The sequence below is a fragment of the Emydura macquarii genome, unplaced genomic scaffold (genome assembly GCF_026122565.2).
Source record: "Emydura macquarii macquarii isolate MOO-44397 ecotype Brisbane River unplaced genomic scaffold, CSIRO-AGI_Emac_v2 contig_1230, whole genome shotgun sequence".
Classification (NCBI taxonomy): Eukaryota; Metazoa; Chordata; order Testudines; family Chelidae; genus Emydura; species Emydura macquarii.
In genome coordinates, this window is record NW_027131367.1 from 11,885,094 (window position 1) to 11,908,732 (window position 23,639).

General features: G+C 48.2%; 1 protein-coding gene across 1 annotated transcript; it reads right to left on the reverse strand.

Annotated features, from left to right (window-relative positions):
• Window positions 1-988: 988 nt before the first annotated feature.
• EPN3 (epsin 3) lies at window positions 989-19,007 on the reverse strand. Its single transcript, XM_067547826.1, has 10 exons — window positions 18,793-19,007; window positions 12,543-13,254; window positions 11,606-11,724; window positions 7,332-7,415; window positions 6,830-6,934; window positions 5,845-5,929; window positions 5,107-5,412; window positions 3,507-3,608; window positions 2,378-2,608; window positions 989-1,332 (listed from the first exon to the last, which is right to left on the reverse strand). Exons 2-10 carry the CDS (start codon window positions 13,114-13,116, stop codon window positions 1,010-1,012), a joined length of 1,929 nt encoding a protein of 642 aa, XP_067403927.1. The 5' UTR covers window positions 13,117-13,254; window positions 18,793-19,007; the 3' UTR covers window positions 989-1,009.
• Between the last annotated feature and the right edge of the window lie 4,632 nt (window positions 19,008-23,639).

Genomic DNA, 23,639 nt, shown 5'->3' on the forward strand with positions numbered 1-23,639 from the left:
TTAAATGGCTGAATCTGGGATCCAGTAGCTGAAGGTATCCAGGCCTGTTTGGGTTGTCTCAGCAGGGTTTTGTCTCTTGCTGAGTTTTAGGAGGATGGGGTCAGGCTGTGAGGATCTGCACCAAGGCCAATGAACATATGGGGAAGAGCCACAAAGGATCAGAGTTCCAGAGGTCAGCACCCAATGGAGAACAGTATCGGTGACAGCAGCAGAAGAAAAGAGTTCCAAGGACCAGCACTCAAGCAGAGTAACATTGAGGTGACAGAGAAACAGGTCTCCCAAGAAAGACACCCAAATGGGGGGGGAGGGAGATATCTGGATAAGGCAGGCAGAGAAGAGGGACCCAAACATTAGCATCCAAATAGCGGAACCTATGGGTGACAGCAGGAGAAGAGGATTCCCAGGATCAGCAACCAAGTGGAGAAGTATACAGGTGACTGGCAGAGGAAAGGGTTTCTAAGGAATATTCCTTCTGGCCCTGAGAATGTCCTGAACTCCAGCAAGCATTGGGGCTGCAAGTCTCAAGTGATTGCACCTTCCCTGAAGATTACAGAAGGATTCCTCTTTCCCACTGAAGGGCCCAGACCTGTGGAGACCAGATGTCTGTTAAGATGCTTCATACTGGGCTCTCTATCTACCACAAGATGCTGGAGAGTGGAGGGCCCTGGATAATTGAAGCCCTTTCTCAGGGACCCTCCATCTACTCTGCAGATCATGGCACTGCCAGGTTACAGCATGAGCACCCTTATTGCCATCAGAGGCAGATCTAGCCATCCTTTGCCCACCATGCTGGAACAGGTACTTCTATAGCACTTCAAGCAAGGAGATTCATGCTAACTGGGTCTCTGGGACCTGGGCAGGTGTTGGGTTAGGAGCTGCAGGTGAATGGTTTCCTCCATCACAACTAATGAACTGGTGCCCACAAGGCCTCTGCATGAGGACACGCAAGGATTTCCGTAACAGCGGGGGAGGGATGAGAGAGATTTTGCATAACACAGATCCAGAGACTTCAGAGGAAAGGGTTCATCAACCCTTGTGAAGGAGGGGGAGGAGCAGAGCCAGTCAGTGGCAACAAAGGCCGAGGCAGATTACTGGGTAGCTCTGGAAACGGCCCTGCTCCGGCCTGCGGGAAGGCACTCATGGAGACGGGGAGGGTCAGTGCTGACGGGATGCTGCTGAGTGGAAGAGGGAGTGAAGCACTGTAGGTCATGGAGTTCATAGTCATCCCCATGGCCATGCCTGGCACTGGGGAGCTGGTCCTCATCTGATTGAGTGTCGGTTTGGTCTGGTCACTGCTGCTGAACGGGTTTGTGGGAGAAGGTGCACTGAGACCTGTCAGGAGAGAGTACATAGCATCAGCAGGGATACAGTCTACTAGACAGGAAGTCGGGGATAGGGTTAAAAGTCCAGGTTGATCCCTGGACTCTAGGCTCTCAAAACATACTGCTATTAAGGAACATTCAGGGTTTGACTTAACCCCAGAAATTCAGAAAGAAGACTGAAAAATCTAGCTTTAAACAGAGAAGGAGTTACATTTAAGCCAAAATCTCTGCCATGAGTTTCAGGCTGACCTCCAAGTTTCCTGGCCAAGATCAGAACTTTACTGTGGTTTTGTTTTTCGCTATGATACTAAGGGCAAGGTGCAGAGTTCAGTCACTGTAGGTGCTGCACATTAAACCAAGTCATCGTGTAATTGTTCCCAAGGGTCCGCACGCCATCCTTTTGTGACCTTCTGTTTCTGCTCACATCAGCTTGTCCCATCTGTCACCCTTACATAGCCCAAGCCTCAGGGTACATCTACACTGCAACGTAAGCCCAGAGTTAGTAGAACTCAAGTTAGCAGACCATGGGTTGTTAACCTAGGGCTTGAGCATCTACACTCGTTTGTAACCCCATGGTAAGAGTTGTTGAACCCTGGGTCCCAGGCTGGGACTCCAGCATCTACACTGCATTGTGCAGGCCCAAGTCTTACCGCCCATATCCCAGACTTCCTAGCACTTTTCCAAAATGTGGCCACTCTAGCCTTTTGTTCATGGTGCAGTGTGGAAAAACCTGACTGTTCACCACACTTGGTAAAGAAAGCCGGCCCGTGGGATTGTGAGATACTTTCTGCGGATTCCCAGAGCACGAGTTCAGTGGGGCTGCGTTGCACTGCAGAGCAACAGGGCTTGAACTCTGGGTCCCAGCTTGGCTCAGACTTGGACCCTTCAGCCCCATGTGGTCCTGGGTTAGCACACTTTGTGCATAGACAAAAGGGGGCTAGGCCTGAGTCTGAGTTTGAACCCTGATCTTACACTGCAACATAGATATACCCTCAGAAACCGCACAGCACCCTTCAATGGCCTTTCTGCCTGGGGCCCCCGAGCCACCAACCTACCTGACAAAAATGGATTATGGGACTTCAGAGACTGGGGGGCAATGACCAAGGAGTCCAAATTCACCAGGGAGGAGGCAGTTGGGCCAAGAAAGGATTCTGGAGTTTTACAATCATTCCTCTCTTTGTCAGAGTCAGCAAGAGAGTTCCCTAAGCCCACGAGATCAAAACTGTCTGTGTTCTTAGCTCCATCCTGCTTGGTGCTGGGAATCGGGTCACCAAAAAGGTCCAATTCTAGAACAAACAGAAGAGACTTAATAACGTAACAGAGATGGGATAATGAACTTCAAGGGCAGGGCTCAGGCATAATTTTTTCAGGCACAGTTCAAACTTTTAACATGGGCCCCCTCCTGCAATGGGGGTAATGGGATTTGCAGCCTGGACCGGGCCTCCCAGGGCCTCTGGGCCCCCGTAAAGTGTACCCTCCCCCCCCATGTGGGGGCCCTGTTCAAGGGAGCAACAGGTAGAAGGGTGGACCTGTCATATGAGAGAGAAGCAGAACAGTGCAACCTGCAGACTGAATGTACCGTAAGCCAAGTGATGTTGCCTCTCTCTGCTGCTGACTTCTATGTCTTAAAGCATCACAAAGCACACACATGGATTTCCTTCACAAATGCTTCCCTTTTATCTGGAACAACCTTTCCTTAATCCAGAAAGTTGTTGCAGGGAATCAAGATCAGAAGCAGCAGTTTCTGCTTCAGAAAGTTGCTTCCTCTGTTTGCTCAGCAGCAGTTTGCAGCATGCATTGGTTGCCAGACTCAGAAGACTAATGTATATGGAATTTTGCCCCATCTGACCGCAAGGATCTCTAGCTCATGGAAAAACAGTAGCTTGCGTGGACTTGACCTTAGTCCATGTGCAAACACTTATGAATTGTTAAAAATCTAATGGAGAGATTAAATTGTACGGCGCTGTAACAGTGAGAGGCTTCAGGGCCAGTAGCCACTCGTGATGGTGAGTTATCATCATTCAGAAACGCAGCTGTATGCCCTGAGATAAAATTCACAGACAAAGACTCACAGGGAAGCTCTCGCCCTCACTTGCAGACATGTGAGCTAACTTCCCCACCATTCCACACTGCCCTGTTTACCCCTCTGTCCCCAGCCCCCCCAGTCTGTTAGGACTCTCTTACCAACAGGGCTGTTAGATTTGACAGAGGATGCGGCCTGTGCGCCCTCACGTTCCAGCGGCTCTGGCGGTTTCACAAACAAGTCAAAAGTGGCATCACCTGAAGCTGAGAGGAAGAAAAGAGACAGACAGACCCAGAAGGGAAGCAAGGGGGGGAAGAGAGGAGACAAAGGAAAACACCAGATGAAGGACAGAGGGAGTCAATTTTAAGAAGGAGGCAAGGCAGGAAGAGATGGGGAATTAGGGATTAAGGAGAACATAGAACACCGGAGAGAGGGAGAAAGGGATGAAATAAGTCAGGGAGTCCTGAATGAGCCACCAAGTGCAAATCAATGACCCACTGACCAACCAATGCTAGTGGATGAGACAGAGAAACTTAGCATGCAAATACATGCCATGCTCTGCAACCCAGCAGGCCTGTGCCCCTGACTGTTAGTGCTTCAGAAGGCAATACAAAGGTGTGTTCAGACCAATCCCAGACCTGTAGGGACAGCATGACCACACGACTCCAGAAACTATGTAAGACAGACAACGTCGCTCTTCATTTCTATCCTGAGGCCTGCATAGACCGAGCAATGCTGGCAACCCAAAAAAAGTCCCAGTTAACTGAATCCCTTTCTCTAAAGGAAAGAATTGCTGCTCAGAAATATTTAAATTCTCAGCTCTGTTTGGCAGAGACTACCTTATGTTGTGTGTTTGCACAATGCCTAGCACAGTGGGGACCTGGTACTATAGCTCCTAGGCACAATGGCAATACAAATAATACATCAATAATAATAATTAATTCATAATTAAGGAAAGGAAAAGTTATTCATTAGGGGGCCAGGCTCTGATTTAATTCACGTGGATTTCAATTCAGAGTAATTTCATTAAGAATTTATTTAGTGTAATCAGAATCTGGCTCCTTGTAAATACCTATTCCTCCCCTGCTTTCACTCCAATTATTGCAAGTTTACACCACTGTAACTAAGATCAGAATCTAGCCCTAAAACCTTGCTCTCTCAGAATGCATTCTTTGTCTGCAAATTTGTATTTCTACACCTCGGGGCTCAGTTTCCCTCATGTGGGTCTTACCAACACTAATAACATCTGGAAAGCATCACACTGTGCAGTCTAATTCTTGCAGCTTTCTTTTCCCAGGCGGGATAATGTAAATTCCTCCACCATGCACTACTCCTCCTGGTGGTTTCCCCTTTGGGCATTGCAAGGGCTTTCACCACACACTGTATAGACCTGATCTGTGGTTTTGTTATTCCTCTCCCAGGGGGCTGTACCTGTAGCTTTCACTACAAACACATTTTGTGTATAGACATATCCTAAGAGAGGGTCTAGGTCTTCTAGCGTGCTAATGATTTAGGTGAAAAATCTGCTACATTCTCCTCCTTCTTCAGGGATCAGAGTGGAGCTGGCAAAGCAGCCCATCAAAGACGTTCCTTAGGAAGGAAATACAAGACGGAAGTGTGCGCTGAGATTTTGAGAGGATCAGCGGAAACTGGATCCCAAAAGAAGGGGATGTGCTGGTAAGTATCAGGAGGATGGCAGGAAGAACAATCCCGAGCTTCAAGTGGCAATGAAAACTGAAGAACAAAATGAGCTTCTCTTACCTGCCTTGGGAGGATTGTCAGCGGGACTTCCCCAAGGATCAGCAGCAGAAGTTGCATCAGCAGAAACTTTAGAAGATGGGGATGCCTTTACCCAGGCATCTGCTGATGAGAGACTTGAAGAGAGGGGTGTCTTTCCCCAAGGATCAGAGGAGACTATGGGAGGAAGATCCCAAGGCCCCGTGGAAGTTAGGTTGGTGGACACTGTCATCTGGCTTAGAGGATTCCCGGATGCAGTGGGGATTGGTGCCCAGGGGTCTGCAGAGGGGCCCCAAGAGGTGCCTGCTGGTTCCACATTGGACTTTAGATCTGAAAGACACACAGGAAGTTGTGGGACACAGGCAGGGAATCATTCAAAGGCACTGCAGAGAGAACTGACACATGGCAGGGGTGGGGCAAAGGGGGTAGAGAGGAACAGAAGAAAGAAAGAAAACAAAAGAGCAGGTAATTGGGAAAGAAAAGCATGAAGCAAAATGCGTCTGGAAGGCAGGACAAATGTTGTAATCAGCCTGCGTTTACCATTTGTCCTTCCTTCTTTTCTTGTTTCTGTTAAATACCCCTCATGTGGTTAAAAGCTGCTAGGAGAACGCAGTGAGCAGAGGATAAGGGGAAGGGACAGGCAGAGAGAACACAAGCAAAGATTCTTACGGTTAGGTTCCCAAGAACTGGACAAGGACAGAGCTGGCGGGGAGAAAGTTCTGCCATTCTCCCAAGCATCAGCAGATCGAGAGTTGCCCCCACCTGGAATATCCCATGGGTCAGCTGCAGCATGGGTTGAAGTTACTGGCGCTGGTCCAAAAATGTCTGCCAGCTCCACAATAGAGGACTGGAAACATAAGGAGAATAAAGAAACAAGTTAGGGGTCAGGAATACCTGCAAGGCCTTGCCTGGTATGGCTTTTGGAGGGAAAGAAGCTGTTAGAGGGATTTCTCCCAGGTAACCCCAGGCCTCATCCTATGCTTCCTGCAGAGAAGCAGCCTAATCTGAGATCTTAGAGCTGGGCAGGAATGGCCTGATATGGCTCCTCTCTCGTGTCAAGAAATAGGTCATTTAAAATCTACTTATGTACAGAACAAATACAGCAGAGCAGAGACTGAGCAAGTGTCTCCCAGTCTGTTCAAGCCCATCCTGGAGGGCCAATCCCACTAGCGGGGGCAGGAGGCACAGGAGGCTCTGAGGGGAAGAGGCAGGCACCATGTGGAGGATAAGTGCAGGAGGCAGCACCAGATAGCCCCCGGGGTGTAGGAAGAGGAACATGGCGTGTGCCTCTCCCCCTGCCCGCAGATACAGACCCCCTGGACAGGTGGGGGAGTGACACCGTCTGGTGGGAGCCAAGGACCCCTCCTGACCTGTTCGGGGGGCGTGTGAGGCCTGGACGGGGGGGAGGCGCAAATGTGAGCATTGGCCTCTGAGTGCCAGAGACCCACGGTACACCACTGGACAGTCCAAAGGGCAAAGGGATCATTCAGTTTCCCTGTTTAGGCTGCTAATAAGGTGTTAACTGTTATGGAGAGTCTTTTCTTTTTTTTAAATCATGCAGACATGAAGAATTGCACTGAGATCACAGGATCAGGTCACATACACCGCTGTACAACCATGAAGTAATAATCCCTTTGATCGTCACCAATCTAGGCTAGACTGGAACCAGTGACCAGAGATGAAATGTTCTGTACTCCGTTATATATTATATCCACAGCCATCCAAACCACCAGCTAAAGCTTTTCACCTGATTTTTCTTCGGCTTATCCTCTTCTTCCTCCTCTGTACCTGGGTGGGTTTCTTCCAGTGCCTTCTGTAGCAGTGAGTTCTCGCCTTGACATGCCCTCACTTCCTGCAGTCAAAATGGACAGTGCATATGTCTGGGATGTGAACAGTAAAGACACAGGATAAATGATCACTGATGTGCCACCGACTCTCTGCAGAGAGACCAAGGTCAGGGGTTGCTGTGTGCTACAGTCTCGGGCATTAGCCAACAGCCTTGTTTAATTTCACTGATGTATTTGCACATTTCATAATAAATCAGCGCACGGCTTTAGGAGTAGTGAAAGTAAGTTTACAGCCAAGCAGGCACCAGAAGCAGAAAGATTTGGATACACCACTTCCTATGAAGACACCAAGCTAGGCAGAAAGTTGCACAATGTTTAATACTCCAAAGGCCCATTTAGCAACTCAAGAAGCTAGAATCCAAGAAGAGGAAAGTGCCCTTTGATCTGCTGGGCGTGGGGTACCTTCTCATGCTCCTTTTTGCTTAGGTTGAGCGCTATCTGCAATTGCAATTCTTCATCTGTGCTGGTGGCTGGAGGAAGTGGCTGCTGCCAATGAAGGAGAACTGAATGAAATTGCTGCTTTGACACCAGGTCTCTAGATTTGCTAACAAATTATCCCCTTCCTTATAGCCATTTGTCTTTCAATCTCTTGCCTGTTGTATAATAAGTCTTGTTATTCAGCCATTTAGCCATTCATCTGTTGCTACTCATTCTTCCATCTAGCTAGTCATCCACTTATCTTAATGTCTATTATTTCCATCATCCATGCACCAATCTGTCTGATCCATTTTCTGATCTTTCCTCCATATACTCATCAATCACTTTATCTTTCCTTTAACCTCCATCCATTCACCCACCCAGTATTTTGTTTACCTATTCATCTACTCTTCTAACTCTCCACTAGTCTGCCCATCAATCCAATGCTGGAGGGGTTGGTTTAGAAGCTTCTGGTTTGAAACACAGACACCTTGAAACTCCACATTTGAATCCCAACATGGTTGACTTAGCCCTTCATGTTTTTTAGATATATGCATGTAGTTTCCTATGCAGGGTCTTTGAGATGAGGTCCTAACATCAAGACCCCATTTGTACTACATGAACATAAAAGATCCCACAGCACTTTTCTTAAGAAGAAGGGTTGCCTCAGTGTCCTTCATCAAAAATGTTCCGTCCTCCCGCTGTTGCGCCATAAGCTGGCTGCTGCACTCCACCTCAGAGGTGGCTGCACTTCAGTGATGCTGTCTTGCAAAGTACTGTGGGATCCTTCAGGACGAAAGGTGCTATATTAATGTAAGATGTTATGTATCCACAATTATCTGCCATACAAGCACCTTGCCACTTCACTCATCTGGGCCCTATATTCTATTCTATCTTGTATTGTGTTTATGGTTTTAAGTTTTGTTTAGACTTTTAGCTGTCTGGCTTCTCAGGCCTCTATAACTGTACAGCTTCCTCAGTGACACTATGACACCTTTTCCCCTTGCTGAGGTCAGAGCGTAAGAAGAGCAGCCCCTCCCAAGGCTAACCACTTTACAAACTGCTTAGGAGTTCAGTGGATGTTTCTGCTCTTTTATCCCCAGGGGAACATCATTAGCAGATCTGCCATTAAAAACCGTGATGATAAAGAATAGCAACAGCTCCTTGCATGGCTATAGCAGTTTCTGAGAATCTGAGAGAGCTCTACAGGTGTTACTAGTTAATCTTCACAACATCCTTATGATGACAGCATTAGCCTCACTTCTCAGATGGGAAAACTGAAATATAGACAGGTTAAGCAAAGATCTTATAGTGTATTTAGTGGTACAGCCCGTAAGAAGACCCGAGACCTCCTTACTCCCAGTCACATACTCACAACTATGGACCATGTTTCTTTTCCCAAATAATGATAAAAATAAACAGATTATGTGCTGCAATAAACTCCATCCCTCCTTCCATCTCATCACTAACTGCTGGAACAGCAGGGGGTCCAAGTTCATCCAATAGCTCAGTGAAATGCTGCTACACCTTATGTTGGAAAATACTTGGCTCTTGTCTTCAGTGTAAAACACTACCAAATTGGGAGGCCCCTTTATATCATGGGTCAGTCTTACAATGGAGACCGGAGCAGACTGCACATTCACCATGTCCCTTTATGCTGAAGACTTGGACTTGGTGAACAACACACAGTTTGGTCCCTTCCACACTAAGAGGTCAAACATGCAGACGGAACCAGAGCTACCGGGCATGAAGTCACACATATTCATATCCCTTCAGCAAGGCCTGATGGTCTGTGAGAACTCCTGAGAGCTGAGGGAGCCTGGGAGCTGTGGAAGAGGGCTATTCTGCATGAAGCAGTGTGGCCTAGACGCAGGCCTGGTTCTAGGGTCCAATCACTTGGAGTGGGGAGGCAAATACTTCAGGACCTTGGGATGTCACTATTTAAGAAACAACCAACCTTCCAGGAGTCCAGGGGCTAGTTAGACCTCTGGAAACCCTTGGATTTTAAGAGTTAAAAAAAAGGAAAATTTGGCGACGGTGTCAGTGTTTTGCTGCGATTTAGAATTTATATAAAGGAGGAAGAGTTGAAGACTCTCCAATCTGCTGCTGTTCCACTGTTTAACATTGGATAACGTTGTTCGCATTTTGGCCTTTCTGACAATAATGTAGGGACCGCTGAAGACTGTTTGGGGAGGACGACAAATGTCCCCTTTGCCTCCCTCTTTCCGCAGTTGCACCTGGCCTGCCTAACGGTGGTTCTAATGGGCTTCTCTTTGATTAGCACGTTCGTTCAGCACTAAGCAAAGCAGCTTCACTGGCAAGGTTTGGGAAGCTATAAATAGCTACATTTCTGGGAGAAAAATAGGGACCCAAGTTCCTTTAAGTCCATCAAAGAGCTTCCAGGAAGGGAAGGGTGGGAAATGATAACTATTTTGCACAGAAACAGGGATGATTGCCATGTAGGTAGCAATCAGGCCAGCCAGGCCTTCAGCAACTATGTGTGGCTCCAGCATAAAGAGGAACGTTAAAGCCTAGAGCCAGTCCTGGCACAGGGACAACCTCAACCACCAGAGGCTAAGCTAGAAGAAGGCATTTGAGAGACACTTTGGTCGTAGCTTAAATTAAATATAGACAACAGTGAGACAGGAAAGCCCATTTCCTGGAGGTGTTAACCCAAGGAGGTGGTGTCCCTTAGTGGCTTTGTTCTCCTCAAATATCCTCAGTATCATTTGAGAGAGCAGTGCTAGTTGGTGTTAATCTCAAACTGTGTGTGTGTAAAGTTTAAACAAACAGTCTCTGCCTAGAAAGGGAGAAGCAGATCTGCTGATAAGAGAGCTGGGGAAAGTGCATAAAGGACACAGGCTCTATGCTGGGATTTTGGGCTGACTCTAACACGATCAATACAACAGAGAGATGGCGAAGACCCATTAAGTCATCTTGTCCACCCTCCCCCTCCGCTTCCCCTGGCCAATGCCGAACTGCTTTCTGTGGTGTCTTCCAGAGCTTTGTCTAGCTTCATTTTAAATGATCCAAAGTGACAGTTAAACACAGTCAAGTGGAATAAATTCAGGGATCAGAAGCACACACACAAGCACAACCACATCCAAATCACAGCTTGTGTCACAAGGGCACATACAAGTTCTCCAGCACATTAGAAAATCCCTGGTACAAAACCCATTCTCTCTATGGGACACAGGTTCTCCCTGGTATTTGCCAAAGAAATAATAGAATCATTCTGGGCACATCCATGCAAAACCTTCATGGTTACAGTAAGAGAATCAGAGTAGTTTACACATGAAAGACAATGGGTGAAATCCTGGTGCCACTGAAGTCAATGGCAAAACCTCCATTAACTTCAATATCATCAGGATTTCACCCCATGTATTTAGAGCAGCTGAATTACATATGAGCTGCTGTGAGTTCTGTTTCCACATCTCCAGGCTGGTTTCTATTATCTTCTCTGAAACCACCTGATGGCACAAGGAAAGGGACCATTCATCTTCAAGGCAACCACACAGAGGAAAGGATTTAGATGGTCTGCTTCTGTCTTTCTGGGAGCATTTGGTATTGATTTAAGATGCACTGGTACAGTGCACAGTATATGAAATGAGCATCAACAGGGCAATAAATCTTTATCATGCCACGATATGCTGACTCGCAGTGTCTGCCTGGAGCAGCCAGTGAGAAAACAATACTGTGCACATCAGCACTGGGGTTGACAGAGCCTAGAAATCTCTCTTGCATGTCCTACTCCCCATGATCCTATAGACTCATAGATTTTAAAGCCAGAAAGGACCATCATGCTCATTTAGTCTGACCTCCTGAACATCGCAGGCCACAGAGCCTCACCCACCCTCTCCTGTAATAGGCCCCATAACCTCTGGCTGAGTTACTGAAGTCCTCAAAACTTGATTTAAAGACTTCAAGTTACAGAGAATTTACCATTTACTCTAGTTCAAACCGGCAAGTGACCCCCATGCCACAGAGGAAGGCAAAAAAATCTCCAGGGTCTCCGCCACTCTGACCTGGGGGAAAATTCCTTCCTGACCCCAAATATGGCGATCAGTTAGACGCTGAGCACGTGGGCAAGACCCACCAGCCAGACACCTGGGAAAAATTATCTGTAATGACTCAGAGCCCTCCCCATCAGGTGTCCAATCTCCGGCTGTTGGAAAGATTTGCTCATAGCAGTCACGGATGGGCCCCATGCCTTTGCAGGCAACCAGACCACTCCAAAGGCGAGGGGCAGCAAACATTACCTTTTCAGCCTCCTCTCGACTCATGGCCAGTGCAAGCTGTAACTGCAGCTCCTCCTCTCCAGTAGTGTGGGGTCTTGCCTGTTCCAGGTCCGAGGTGAGTGGAGGGGATGAGGAAGAGGCTGAGATAAAAAAAAAAGAGGAAGAGTTCATGTTGGAAGAGGAGGAAGAAAACCAGAGTCGCTGCAGTTGGGATGTTTCTAGGAGTCAAACAGCAATGATCAACCCCCCCCGACCCCTTCTCAGTGGACTTTTCTCTGCTCGCCCCTTGTTCCCACCACCCAGCTCATGCTACAGAACATTCATGCTTAGCAACTCCTCTAAATGCTTGGGATGCTGCTCCTCACGTCACGGATGTTGCAGAGCACTCAGAGAAACAGCCTGCCTTTAGGAAGCTGGAGTCTGAGCACAGGCAAAGGGTGAAGCTAAGGAGAAGGGTGGGAACTGGGGTCAGGATGCAAACGGAGCAATTACCCCTCAGTATTCTAGGAATAAAATTATCTATACACAGTGGCAGGGGGACTCCACCTAGTGGAACCAAAGCAGGCAGCTTGGTGGGAGGATAGGGACCTGGAGTGAAGTATCTGAGGCAAATATAAAAAAAAAGAGCAGCTGGAGGAATGTTTTAGAGTTGGAACCGCCTCACATAAACGAGCTGCCGGTGTTTGAGACTGTATGTGTCTGTGGTGCTTCCTTCGATTCTGTCTTCCAGGTGCCTTGCTAACCTATTGATTAATAATGCCTTGAAGATAGGGAAAAATTCAGAATCTGGGAGATGTAGTAGAGTAACAAATATGGGTCTTGAGCCGCTGTGTTAATAGATAAGATAGACAAGAGTGAGCCCAAATGCTCCTTCTGAACTTCAGACATCCAGAGATCTGCTGCCCTTGGGTCAGAAATGCCCACGCTCGCTGTACCAGCCACAGTCTGCAGCACTTACAGTTAAAAGATGATGGCGACCCCCTCGGCCTGCCATAGTCTTCTCCATATTGTGATGTCCGCCTGCCATAGGAGAGCTGCTGGCTGCTGCTGATACCCGTGCCCTCAACGGACATGCGCTCTTTGGTTTTCAGGGCATGAGCCCTTTCCTGCTTCAGCTTCTCCTCGTCCTTCAGCAGGCCCATGACCTGCTTGACTTTCTCCCGCACGTTTATGCCTTGGTCCTTGCCGTCGCGGTCCATGTACTGGAAGTCTTTCAGGGTCTGAATGGTGTAAAGGTTCTCCCGGCACTGATGGGCCACCTTCTCCGATCCAGTTTTGATGAGGTAGTCCAGCAGGGTCAGTGCCTTGTACACATGACGCCAGTTCTTGCCACTGTCGTTCAGCCGCCTCCAGATCATCCCCATGACCTCTGCGAAAGCCACCGTGTTGAAGGTCAGATCTGCAATCTCCGACATCAGGGAGCTGGGTGGGCCCCAGGGGTCATTGGAGGTCGCCTCACGCACTTTGATCTCCGCTTCTGAATAATTGTGCACAATGTTTTTTACCTGCCGGCGCAAGGCAGAGGTAGTCATGGCTGAACCTTGCAGAAAGTCCACAACTGGCAGTAAGCAATGAAGGACTGAGGAATAAACAGTCTGAGACCCAGTGGGAGAATCACAGTCCCAGCTTCACCAGTGAAAGAGCTCTAGCTCGCCAGGTTTTACATTGACCTGGAAAACAGACAGAAAGGGTTAAATACAATCGCCAGTGAAAAAAGGACCCAATCTCCATTCCCAATGCACTTCGGTTGCTCTCTGGCAGCACCTTCAGCAATTTTTACCCTTAAAGTGTATCATGAAGACATATTAAATGTAATATGAAAAATTATCATTCTTCTAGTCCACACATCCTTGCATTTTGTGACTTAACCTTGCTACTTACTGCAGCTAAAGGCAAACAAAAAATTTGATAGAGATTAATCCAAAGGAAAAAGCATATAGAAAATAAATAGTCAGCTCTTATCGTTTCTCCAGATATCTCATCTTGTTTTCTACAGAAATATTTGGATTGGATTTTACTGTGTGGTTCTGCTCCTAAAAGTGACTGTCTAAAAACGACACATTCTCCCCCCAAAGATCTGCTTCCTCTATGTATTGGGTCACACATAGTGGCAAAAATAAGTTTATACTATTTTCTCAATGGAAACACACTATGGGGAAAGGAAATAGATTCCATTCTGTCAATTCTGTGCATCATCAGAATTGTTAACTAAGTTCCAAATGCATCTGGGTTGAAGTCTGCCTTTAGTCTACAGGGTTTTTTATATTGGTGATGAAGCCATAGAAGGAAAAGAAAACCAGCATGACTCTCAGATCCCAGTGTGCATTGGCAGAGTTTACAGTCAGAAGAACAGCCACCTTTTTACAAGTAAACTCAACAAATGTACTTCTTTGAGAGGCAATAAATAGGGAATCCCATGCTGTTGTTTGGGCAGTCACTTGTCAGAACTGTGACTCTTCTCCTCGAAATTATCCACGGCCTTCTCCTGTTGGAGAACAATTGGCTCAAGACTGAGGAATAGCGAATCCGTTTGGACAAATTAAGAACCTTTCTCCTAAGAAATCTGTACCCCACACTCAAAGTGACCAGTCTCTGTGCTTGTGGGTTGATTCGGGATCCCAGCAAGGGACGCAGGTGCTGAAATGCCACAAGAGAGCCTATTCTCATGATATTTCCTACCAGAAATAAAGGTGCTAGAGATGACGAGATGTCCAATCCAGTTCCATGCACCCAGGCGTTTTGGGTAAGCATCCCAAACTCTGGAGTGCTTAGGCAAGTCACACTGATCGAATGTTGAGGTTTGGGAAGGCCGAGATTCTTAGACTATAAATAGAACTTTTTAGAGCTTCTCTATGAACCAGGGACCAAATCCTGGCCCCGCCAAAGCCAACAGGAACTTTGTTATTGACTTCACCGGAGCCAGGGCTTCACCCCAGACTTTGGGTTCAGTACAGAGACGCAGGAATTCTGTTCAGGGCACATCTCTTCCTGCATCTCTGGAATGAAGCGACTGGCAGGTTTACCAAACATTTTCCTCTCTTTCCTAGTTTCTCTCGTGGCATTACCGAGTTAACCCCTCTTTCCTGATGGGGGTCAGTAAATCTGAAGGTGGGCTACGCCAAGCAATACTCCCCCTCTGGGTCTGAGCACATGCTTTTCACAGAGCCCCTGTTGTCTGAAGCATAGGAAGATATAGCCTGGACCCAGCATTTAGTGGTGGATATGAAACAAGTGTGGTGATTTCTGTCCAGTTCTTGGGTGTCCACATCACCACCACACGTGGTGCTAACTCCCCACTGTTGTCAGTCTCAGTGGAGAAGCTGAGTAGGCCATGGAGACTGAATTATTCTCCAGCTGCCAAGGTGCATTCTGGTGCAGGGACCTTGCACTACTCTTGTCTATCCTGTAACAATAACCCTGAATACTCCCCACACATTAACTCAATTAGTCCTCGCCAGGCTCCCACTAAGCAGGGAAAGGCTGTGATCCTCCTTTGACATGACGGGAGGGATAACTGAGACGCAGAGGTCAAGTGACACCCAGCGAGCCAGCGTGGCAGATCTGAGATGAGAACACACACGGTTCTGGCACGGGCCTTGGGCTCCGCCCACCCGACCACATTGCCTCGTGCTGCCCCTGTGCCTGATACCAAAGGAGGTGCCAGCCCCACTCAACTGCTCGAAATTCACTGCAAGTTCTTTTCAAACAAATGCATTCACTATGCAGTGTCTGTCATGTTCCTGCCGTGCTGCAGCCCACCTACCTGCTAATGTTATATCTAAGCAGAGGTAGCAGGAGGGGGAGGAGGTGGAGGGAAGAATTAATTTGATACAGGGAGGAGGTGGGTGCAGAAAGATGAGAACATTTTACTTTGGATTTTCTCTCGAATGAGCACAAAGCATCTCTCTCTCTCACACACACACACACACACACACACACACACACACACACACACACACACACACACACACACACACACACACACACACACACACACACACACACACACGCAGAGCAGCTAAGTCATCCTCCAGAGTCCAAGGGACAGGACTTGCACATGTAGAAAGTAACCCTCATCCCTGTTGCGATGAAAAGACGACACATGTTATAATGATGTTTTCGAAGCCATGTCAACCGTAGGGAAATTGGGACCCGTGACTCTGCACCAATGATGATGGCCGCAGCATAGACCAGTGGTGATGTTTTAAAGCAGTCATTTAACTGTCCTCTGAGCAATCTGTGGGGCCTCAAGCTTCTGGAAGGGAGGAAAATCAGGGCAGGAGTTTCCCCCACTCCAGTGCTCTGATGATGGAAGGAACATAATCATAAACCCACAGAAGATGAGGGTTGGAAAGGATCTCAGAAGGTCATCTAGTCCAACCCCCTGCTCAAAGCAGGACCAATCCCAACTAAACCATCCCAGCAAGGATCCTGTGAGTTTCTCTTTCTCAGCAGAGGTGGAGAAAAGGGCAAGCCATGAGCTGCAGAGCTACCCCACTGACCTCTTGGTTTGCTTGTGCACAAGACCAAACTTCCCTTTAACTCTCATGCTCCAGCTAACGTACACTTGGAGATCACAGCCCAGCACTCCCCATACTGACCCAAGGAGGAAACACAAACCTGACATATGACAGAGATCCCATCCCAATTCCCCACTCTGACTGGGAACACTGGGGCAGTGGGTTCACCCCCTGACCCTGTACTCCCAAGAGCGGGGCGGCACAGTGGTGTCAGTCCTCACCTCCTGGCTTTACACCCTGAGAGGCAACTGTGGGGAGGTGACCTCTCCCTGGAATTCAGTTGCTACATCTTGTTTTCATCCTTATCCTTCCTAAGTGACTCAGCTATACCCTTCATTAGGGATCTCATTTTCTCCATGACAGAGTCGGGGCTGAAAATAGCTTCCCATGTACACACCCACGAAGAGCACACATCTCCCACCACCTTCCATTGACACCAGTCATGTACTCTAATTGCTCAGAGAACACCTCGGATGGACAGGCCCTGCCTCCCCATGGCCCTAGGTGAAGAACAAGCCAGACTTCCCCAGCCAGGGTGGGCATATCGCTCACAGAGTCAGAGAGAGAGAGAGAGAGAGAGGAATCTGCAGAGATGGCTCACAGGACTAAATAAGTTTCTTTCAAGACATTTCCCTGTATTGATTTCCTTTCACAGTGCAGCCCAGCCCAACCCATTATTGTCTTTAGATCTTAGTGCGGCTAAATGCCAGTAGAATGACTGCAACCAGACACAGCAGCGCACAGGGGGGAGACAGTCACTCCTTACTGCTTAAAAACAAGTGAGCTGATCAAGTTCAGCTCTTTGGGATCAAGATCAGCACTTTCCCTTCTGACTGCAACAAGGTTATTGATAAAGTTCCACCTTCCCTGCTGGCGAATGCTAGGCATTTGCTGATTAAATTCTCCTTCGTATCAAAGCCTCCGCTCTGGACATGCCCTTCTAGCTCCCAGCAGGTTCCCTCTTCTGTAGAAGCTGCAAGTCTGGACATTCCCAATGTGCCAGCTAGCCTGAGAGTACGACAGGATTGTCTCCAGCCGACAATACAAGCTGTTTGTGCAAGAATTCAACTGCTTTCAAAACTTCCCAGGAAGTTGTTTTTTCTTTTTTTTTATGATGTCCAGTGAAACGGGAATGAACAAGGACAAAAAGAAAAGTCAAACATAGGTGGCAGCCTGTGGGAGGGAGAGTGTTTTTGCCTGGAGTGCTGCCAACGGTGTTAAAAGCAGTGAGTTTTATCGAACACAATATCCCCAGGAATATAAAGAGAGTGAAACAGAAACCGTGTGGTAGATAAGGCAGCACCAGGCAGCCTCATATGGAATTACTGCAGTGACCTTGAGCAAAACGCTGTCAGGTGGAGAGAAGGACAGTGTCTCGGCACTGAACCAAACTGCAGGGTCTCCGCCAACCAGGAAGCTTCAGTGATCCCAGCAAAGTGGGGAAGAGAAGGCCATGGGAGGCAAAGAGAGAGAGGCTGGAGCTAGGAGGAGACAGGGAGGGAGAGACAGATCGGGAAGGGGAGAGGAAGAGAGATAAGTAATGACTGGGGAAGAGTGGCAGGAGGCAGACAGAGGAGAGAGAGAGATGAGGAAAGGGAGCAGAGGGAAAGACTCAGGGCGACAGAGAGGGAAAGGCAGGATGTCAGCCAGATGATGATGGGAGAGAAATGAGACCGATGGGGATGAAAAGAGGAAGATGAGAGAAGTCTTGTTAACTTTAGGAAGGTGCAGGGCCCTCCCTCTTGGAAAGAACATTGCCCAAAGCAAAGAGAAGAAAGCAGGTGAAATCCAAACAGCAATCAGAACAACAGCGCAGGGAGTCAGCACTTGGCAAAGTGGCTGCTCTACCTCGTGCCAAGATGCTACCAATAACCCTGCGGCCCAGCTCCCAAAGGCCATTTCCACTGGCTGCCCCCCGTGCGCCAGGCTCATGGGGGCGTGCGGATCGGGGAGGGGAAGGGGTAAGTGACAGAACCTAGGAAGGGGTTGGGCTCTTCTGACAGTTGGCGAAGATCGAAAGGGGGGGAAGATGGAGCTCGAGTCGGGGGGAGGATGGAAGAGAGAGTCTGACAAATGCTCAGGAAAATCCTACTCAGCATGAAATGGAAGACATGGGCCCACCCTGATGCGTGTTCATGTCACTACATGCAGGCACACGCAAGGCACACACTTACCCCCTCAGCTGCAGAGCCTTCCATTCAGATCTGCGATAGCTCGGGGAATTACATAATCCCCCAGGATCATCTTCTTCCTTCCCAGACTTCTGGTGGGACCCTCCTGGAACTCCTGGCCCTTTTCCTGTGCTGGAGGATGGGTATTTCACAGGCGGGAGGGCCCACCCCTTCAAGAAAACAAGGGATGTCCCAGGGCAAGTGCCTATGGTGCTGTAGACAGGAGCTGAAGCCCAGGAAGTCTGCACTGAGTGGAAGTGGCTACAATGTTCAGATGACCAGTGGGATACCAGGGAGGGTTGGGGAGGAGACAGAGAGGGGGAGTGGACACAGAAGGAAGGGGTTGGGTTTAGGAGCTGGGGATACACTTCAAGCCAGCCCTGACCCTGGCAAGCTCCCCTGTGCTGTTCTATCCGTCTGGTGCTGAATGCCTTGTGAGTGAACACCCCCCATCACCACCATCCAGTGCCCCCGGGGAGCAGTGGGGTCGGGGGCAATAGGGGAGGGGTTGCCCTACCTCAGCCATCCTGAAGCAGCCTCATCTCTGAAACTCCGGCAGTCAGTCCACTGCAGGAGGGCCCAAGCTCTGTTAAAAAAAAAAAAAAAAAATCCTACAGTTTTGCCAAACTAGTGATGAAAATGAAAATGTGCTTCACTGCAGACAGAGATACTCCAGCATCCAGAACCTTCCTCCTCCTCCTCCTCCTTCCATCTGCCTCCCCTGCCATCCAGTCACCTTCCTGCTTACCACAGGATCTTCCTCACAGGACAGCTCCTTGTCCCCAGACATCCTGGCCCAGCAAGGCACGGGGAGAGGGACTCTTACCTCTGGCATTGGCTTCCTCTCGTCTGTGACTCAGAGCAGCTTCCCCTCCGCAGCGTGCGATCAGCTCTTGTACTGGAGGCAGCACTGTTCCCTGCAGAGGACTGTCCAGGCTAGGTGCTGCAGGTTCAATCCCAGAGTTCCCAAATCCATCCAATCCAGAAAGAGTTACAGCCCCCTCCTTGCCGCTACTCCCTGGAGCCCTGGGGACCAGACAGCGTGTGCTGGGAGGTGGATGGGGAGAGCTATGCTGTAGATTATTCCTTGAGACTGTCAGAAATCTCTCTCTCTCTCTCAGCTTCTTGCACACGGTGTGAAAGTTGCTAAGCCGGCTGGGCAGGTCTGTCTCCCTGCTAACAGGACACAGGAAGGATTTGCTGCTCTCATTAACCCCTTCAGGACCACAGATTTTACAAAAGCTCCCAGTTCTTCTTGTCCCCTCAATGATATGCCCCTCTGAGGTTACCAGAGAACTCACAGGCACTCACAGCTCTCTTTAACCCTTTAGTCTCTGTATGCAATAAGGAAATGACGGCAGGGCCCCTACACAGCGTCACGAAGGTGGAGGATGTTTAAGTGCTCAGTCATGTCCCCTTTGGCTTCCAGCCAGTCACTTTTTTTTTTAAGCCGGCATTCTACAGTAGTCCTGGGCTGCAGATTCCGCCAGCTGGTCACAGTGCCACCTCAGCGGCACCCGAGCCCCTTTTCTCTTGCATCTGTGATGATTCTCCAGGCTCTGCGGTTGGGAACAGACTCTCTGAAGGAGCAGCCCTCCTTTTTCAGCGTGTCCTACTGCCTCTGAATTGTTGTGGGAGTGCGATTTTTCGGCTTGCATCTGTAGTGTGCTGGCCCTTCCCTGAGGAGCTAGCTGAGTCTGACTCAGGGCGTGAGGCACTGGGTGACATTACAGAATAAGTCATATCCCTTGCTGTCATCATCGCCACCCACATTCTCCCCACCGCTGCCTACTATTTTAATCACTGACAGAATTTCCATTTTTTTTTTAAATGTTAGAAATCCCTGCCAGCTTCTTAACAGAGACTATAGCCTCTGTGCAGAGACATTCTGATGGGTAATCAGTAATTAATTCCCTCCAACGGCTTCACAATACGATGCACAAAGAGTGGGAGCTTTGACAGCAGTCCACGTATGCCCACGCCAAATCCGGGCCAAGGTGCATGTAAGCAGGCTACTCATGTTTAATTGGGCCGTGGACCCAAATGGTCTGCCTCAGGCTACATGAGAGAAGGTAATCTGGGAAGATACCTAGCAGCTACAGCAATCAGGGCCTCCTGGGCCACTCTGAGTCGCATCAGGATGACCCTCAACTCAGACGTCATTGCTGTCTGAAAGGCTGCCTACCAGGGGAAAAGGAGGAAAGATGTATGTCAGATCATGCTCCTGCCTCTGAATTAGAACATCCACACGCAGAGCAAATTCTCTAGTTGGCCAACAGATCCACCTTAGGCATCCCCCAGGGGAGATAAATCAAGAGAAATACCATCTGGCCAGGCTGAGGCACTGTCTTTTCTTTATCTTCATTGCCTGTTTCTGAGAATGTCTGTGTTCTGATGTAAGATGTGCTATAGTCATATGCTACCTGCAAATTATTATTCAAATGCCACACTATAAATTATTAAATAAATACCAATAAATGCCGAAGCAGGGAGGAGGAAAAGGGATCCTTCCTGCCTGACCTTTATGGCTTGGCAGCCTGGGATCTAGATCACCCATTATCCCTTTGGCTAAAGAAATGACCCACTCTTAAGGGAGTTCAACCAACTCTGCAGCTATAGAGCCACGTGGGATGAAATGGACACCACCCACCACACTGCTAGTGGAAGCAGAAAATCTAGTTCCCACCCCTGTTGGGAGAGAGTGAGACACAATGAAAATGAAGGGTTGCTCCTTTCAAGAGCCCCACCTGCTCAGCAAAGGACACACTCCTTCATGAGGTGCTGTAAGGAAACAGAATCTCCTCCCTGAGACAACATACTACTCAAAACTAGCAGGCACTGACAGACACCAAGGATGGAGGAAAACAACATGACACAAAGAATGACTACTCACATTAGCTGTGGTTCTTTGAGACGGTGTTATCAGTGTAGATCCCATTGCAGGGGTGCATGTGCCCCAAGCGTGCAAGATCAGAGTATTTGCACAGCAGTGTCTGTAGGGGTTACGTAGGTGCCCTGTGCCTCCTCATGCTCCCATGCATGGGTATATAGGGCAGAATGGCCATGACCCTCCCTCACAATTCAAAGCCTGGGGTTGCTGAGGACTCTGAAAAGTGAGGGATGAAGGGTGGGTCGTGGGATCCGCACCAACTACATCTCAAAGAGCCACAGTTACTGTAAGATAGGGAACGGTTCCTTCTTCTGTGAGCATATGTCAATGTGAATTCCACTGTAGGTCACTGGCAAGCAGTGTCCCCTTAAGATGGTAGACATGAGGCTAGTGACTGTAGCACTGTTCTCCTGAAGTTGGCATCTAGCAGCTAAGTCCAATGGGTAGTGTCTGACAAAGGTCAGTGAGTTACTCCATGTTGTTGCCCTACAAATTTAGGATATTGCCACATTCCTGGAGCAGGTGGAGGATGTCGCTTGAGCTCTGGTGGAGTGAATGTTAACATCCAAAAGGAGAGATATACCAGTCAACTGGTAAACATACTGAGATGGCTTGCATAAGTGCTGTAGGATATTCTCTGTAATGAATCACCGGACTTTTTGAGTGGCTGGCTATGGCTCCAGCGAAACAAGGAGACAGTCTGACTGGGTTGGTTCTGTCAATGTAATCAAGTAAGGCTCTGGAGACATCCACAGTGTGTAAGTTTTTCTCTCTTGGTGCACAATGGGGTTTCAGGAAGAAGATAGGTAGATTAACTGATTGGAATTCCATTTGAACCAAGACCCTCTTCAGGATGAAAAAAGGATGAGCTTTCAACCCCACCTTGTCTCTGAGTAACGTTAAAGGGAAGCTCAGCCACGAGTGCTTGAGGCTTACTGACTTTCCCAGCCCAAGTTATGGCATCTAGAAAGACCATCTGGCGAATGAGCTAGTGTAATAAGCATTCTGAAAGAGGCTCAAATGGATGCTCCCTGAGATTCAGGAGGACAATATTGATGCCCCATGCAAGCATAAATTCTCTGATCCACAGGTAAACATGTTAAATTGATAAATTCCACAAAAAGATGCCATTGTGACTGACACGCACACCAGGAAATCCAGACGGAGGAGGCAGCAGGGGAAACACAGACAGACACACATGAAGAAGAAAGCAACTCCCAAGGAGAGGGGATAATCAGAGAGCAGCTAACATAAGGCTAAATCCTGCACTCTTCCCCCAGAGGGTCAATTCCATTTATTCTAATTCCAGTGGGACTAGCTGTGGGAGTAAGGGGAATAAAATTTGGCCCACAGTAAGAGACAGGCACATTGAGGTGGCCAGAGAGAGACATGTATGCTAAGATCAACAGAAACGGAGAACCCTATCAACAGGAGACACAGCAGGTGACTGAATGGTAGCACTTTTACATTGGAATCCTTTCATTCCTTTGTGGGATGATGCTTTCATATCTAGGGAGGGGAGTGCTGCTTTTATTTCCACTAGCAATGTCATACTCCACTGAGGAGGGGAACAATGTCATAAAAGGGCCCACTTGGCTGGAGAATACTAAATTACAGCATGACTGATGCTGCCGAGAAGGATGAGGATGCTCCTGTTTAATCGTGGAGTGTTATGACAGTCAGGTAGGAAGGCCAGATACAAGAGGGGGACCTTTCCACTGGGAGGCCAGTGTTCCATCAGTTTGATCAAATCCTTGGCAGGGATAAACAGGAGAAAAGGCCATGCAAAATCAAAAGGTTAAAGCCTCACTATGGAAGCCCTGGATTCCAAATCCTAACCAGTCCAAGCTAGTTCTGAAGGGCTCCACTGTTGAGAAGTCACAGGCGGAGGCTTGGCAAGCAGCTGTGTGAAGGCCTCAGGGTGGAAAAAAAAATGTGACTCTCAACTCACTCAAAAACCACAGAAAAAACAGGACTGAGATAGTTACAGAAAAATAAACACAAGGGATCAAAATCATCCCTAGTTTAACTCCACCAACTTCAATGGAGTTCCACCAGACAGAAGGGGACGGATGAAAATTTTAAAAAAGATGGATTTCTAATGACATTTCTCTGTGTTGGTGTCATGATGGTTGAATTCAGGAACACTTGGTGCATTCTCTCTCTCCTCACTGGCTTCTTAGACAGGTGACTGAGAAACAAAGACGGGCAATGTGCCTCGAGCTATTGGAACTTTTCGGTTCTCTTCCCTAGGCAGAATTTCTCCAGTTTCTTTTAGTCTCGTCCCTTTCCGAGTCTGTGACACCCCAATGCATGAATTCTCCTTCGTCAATAATTTTTTGTAGAAACAACAGTTGACCTAGGAATGGTCTCTCTGGACTCTCCAATAGCAAAATGTGAGATGAGGCCATTCTAGGGATCAGTTTTTTAAGTCACTTGGCAGTTTCATACAGAAAAGGAGACTATACTGGATC

Bases quoted from the DNA above. Each gene is read 5' to 3' on its own strand.
- EPN3 (XM_067547826.1), bottom strand. From the start codon at position 13,116: ATGACTACCTCTGCCTTGCGCCGGCAGGTAAAAAACATTGTGCACAAT. The intron at 5,930-6,829 runs GTGAAAAGCTTT...TTATGTTTCCAG, and splicing joins ATAAGCCGAAGAAAAATCAG to TCCTCTATTGTGGAGCTGGC. The intron at 5,413-5,844 runs GTGGGGGCAACT...TGTGTCTTTCAG, and splicing joins TGACCCATGGGATATTCCAG to ATCTAAAGTCCAATGTGGAA.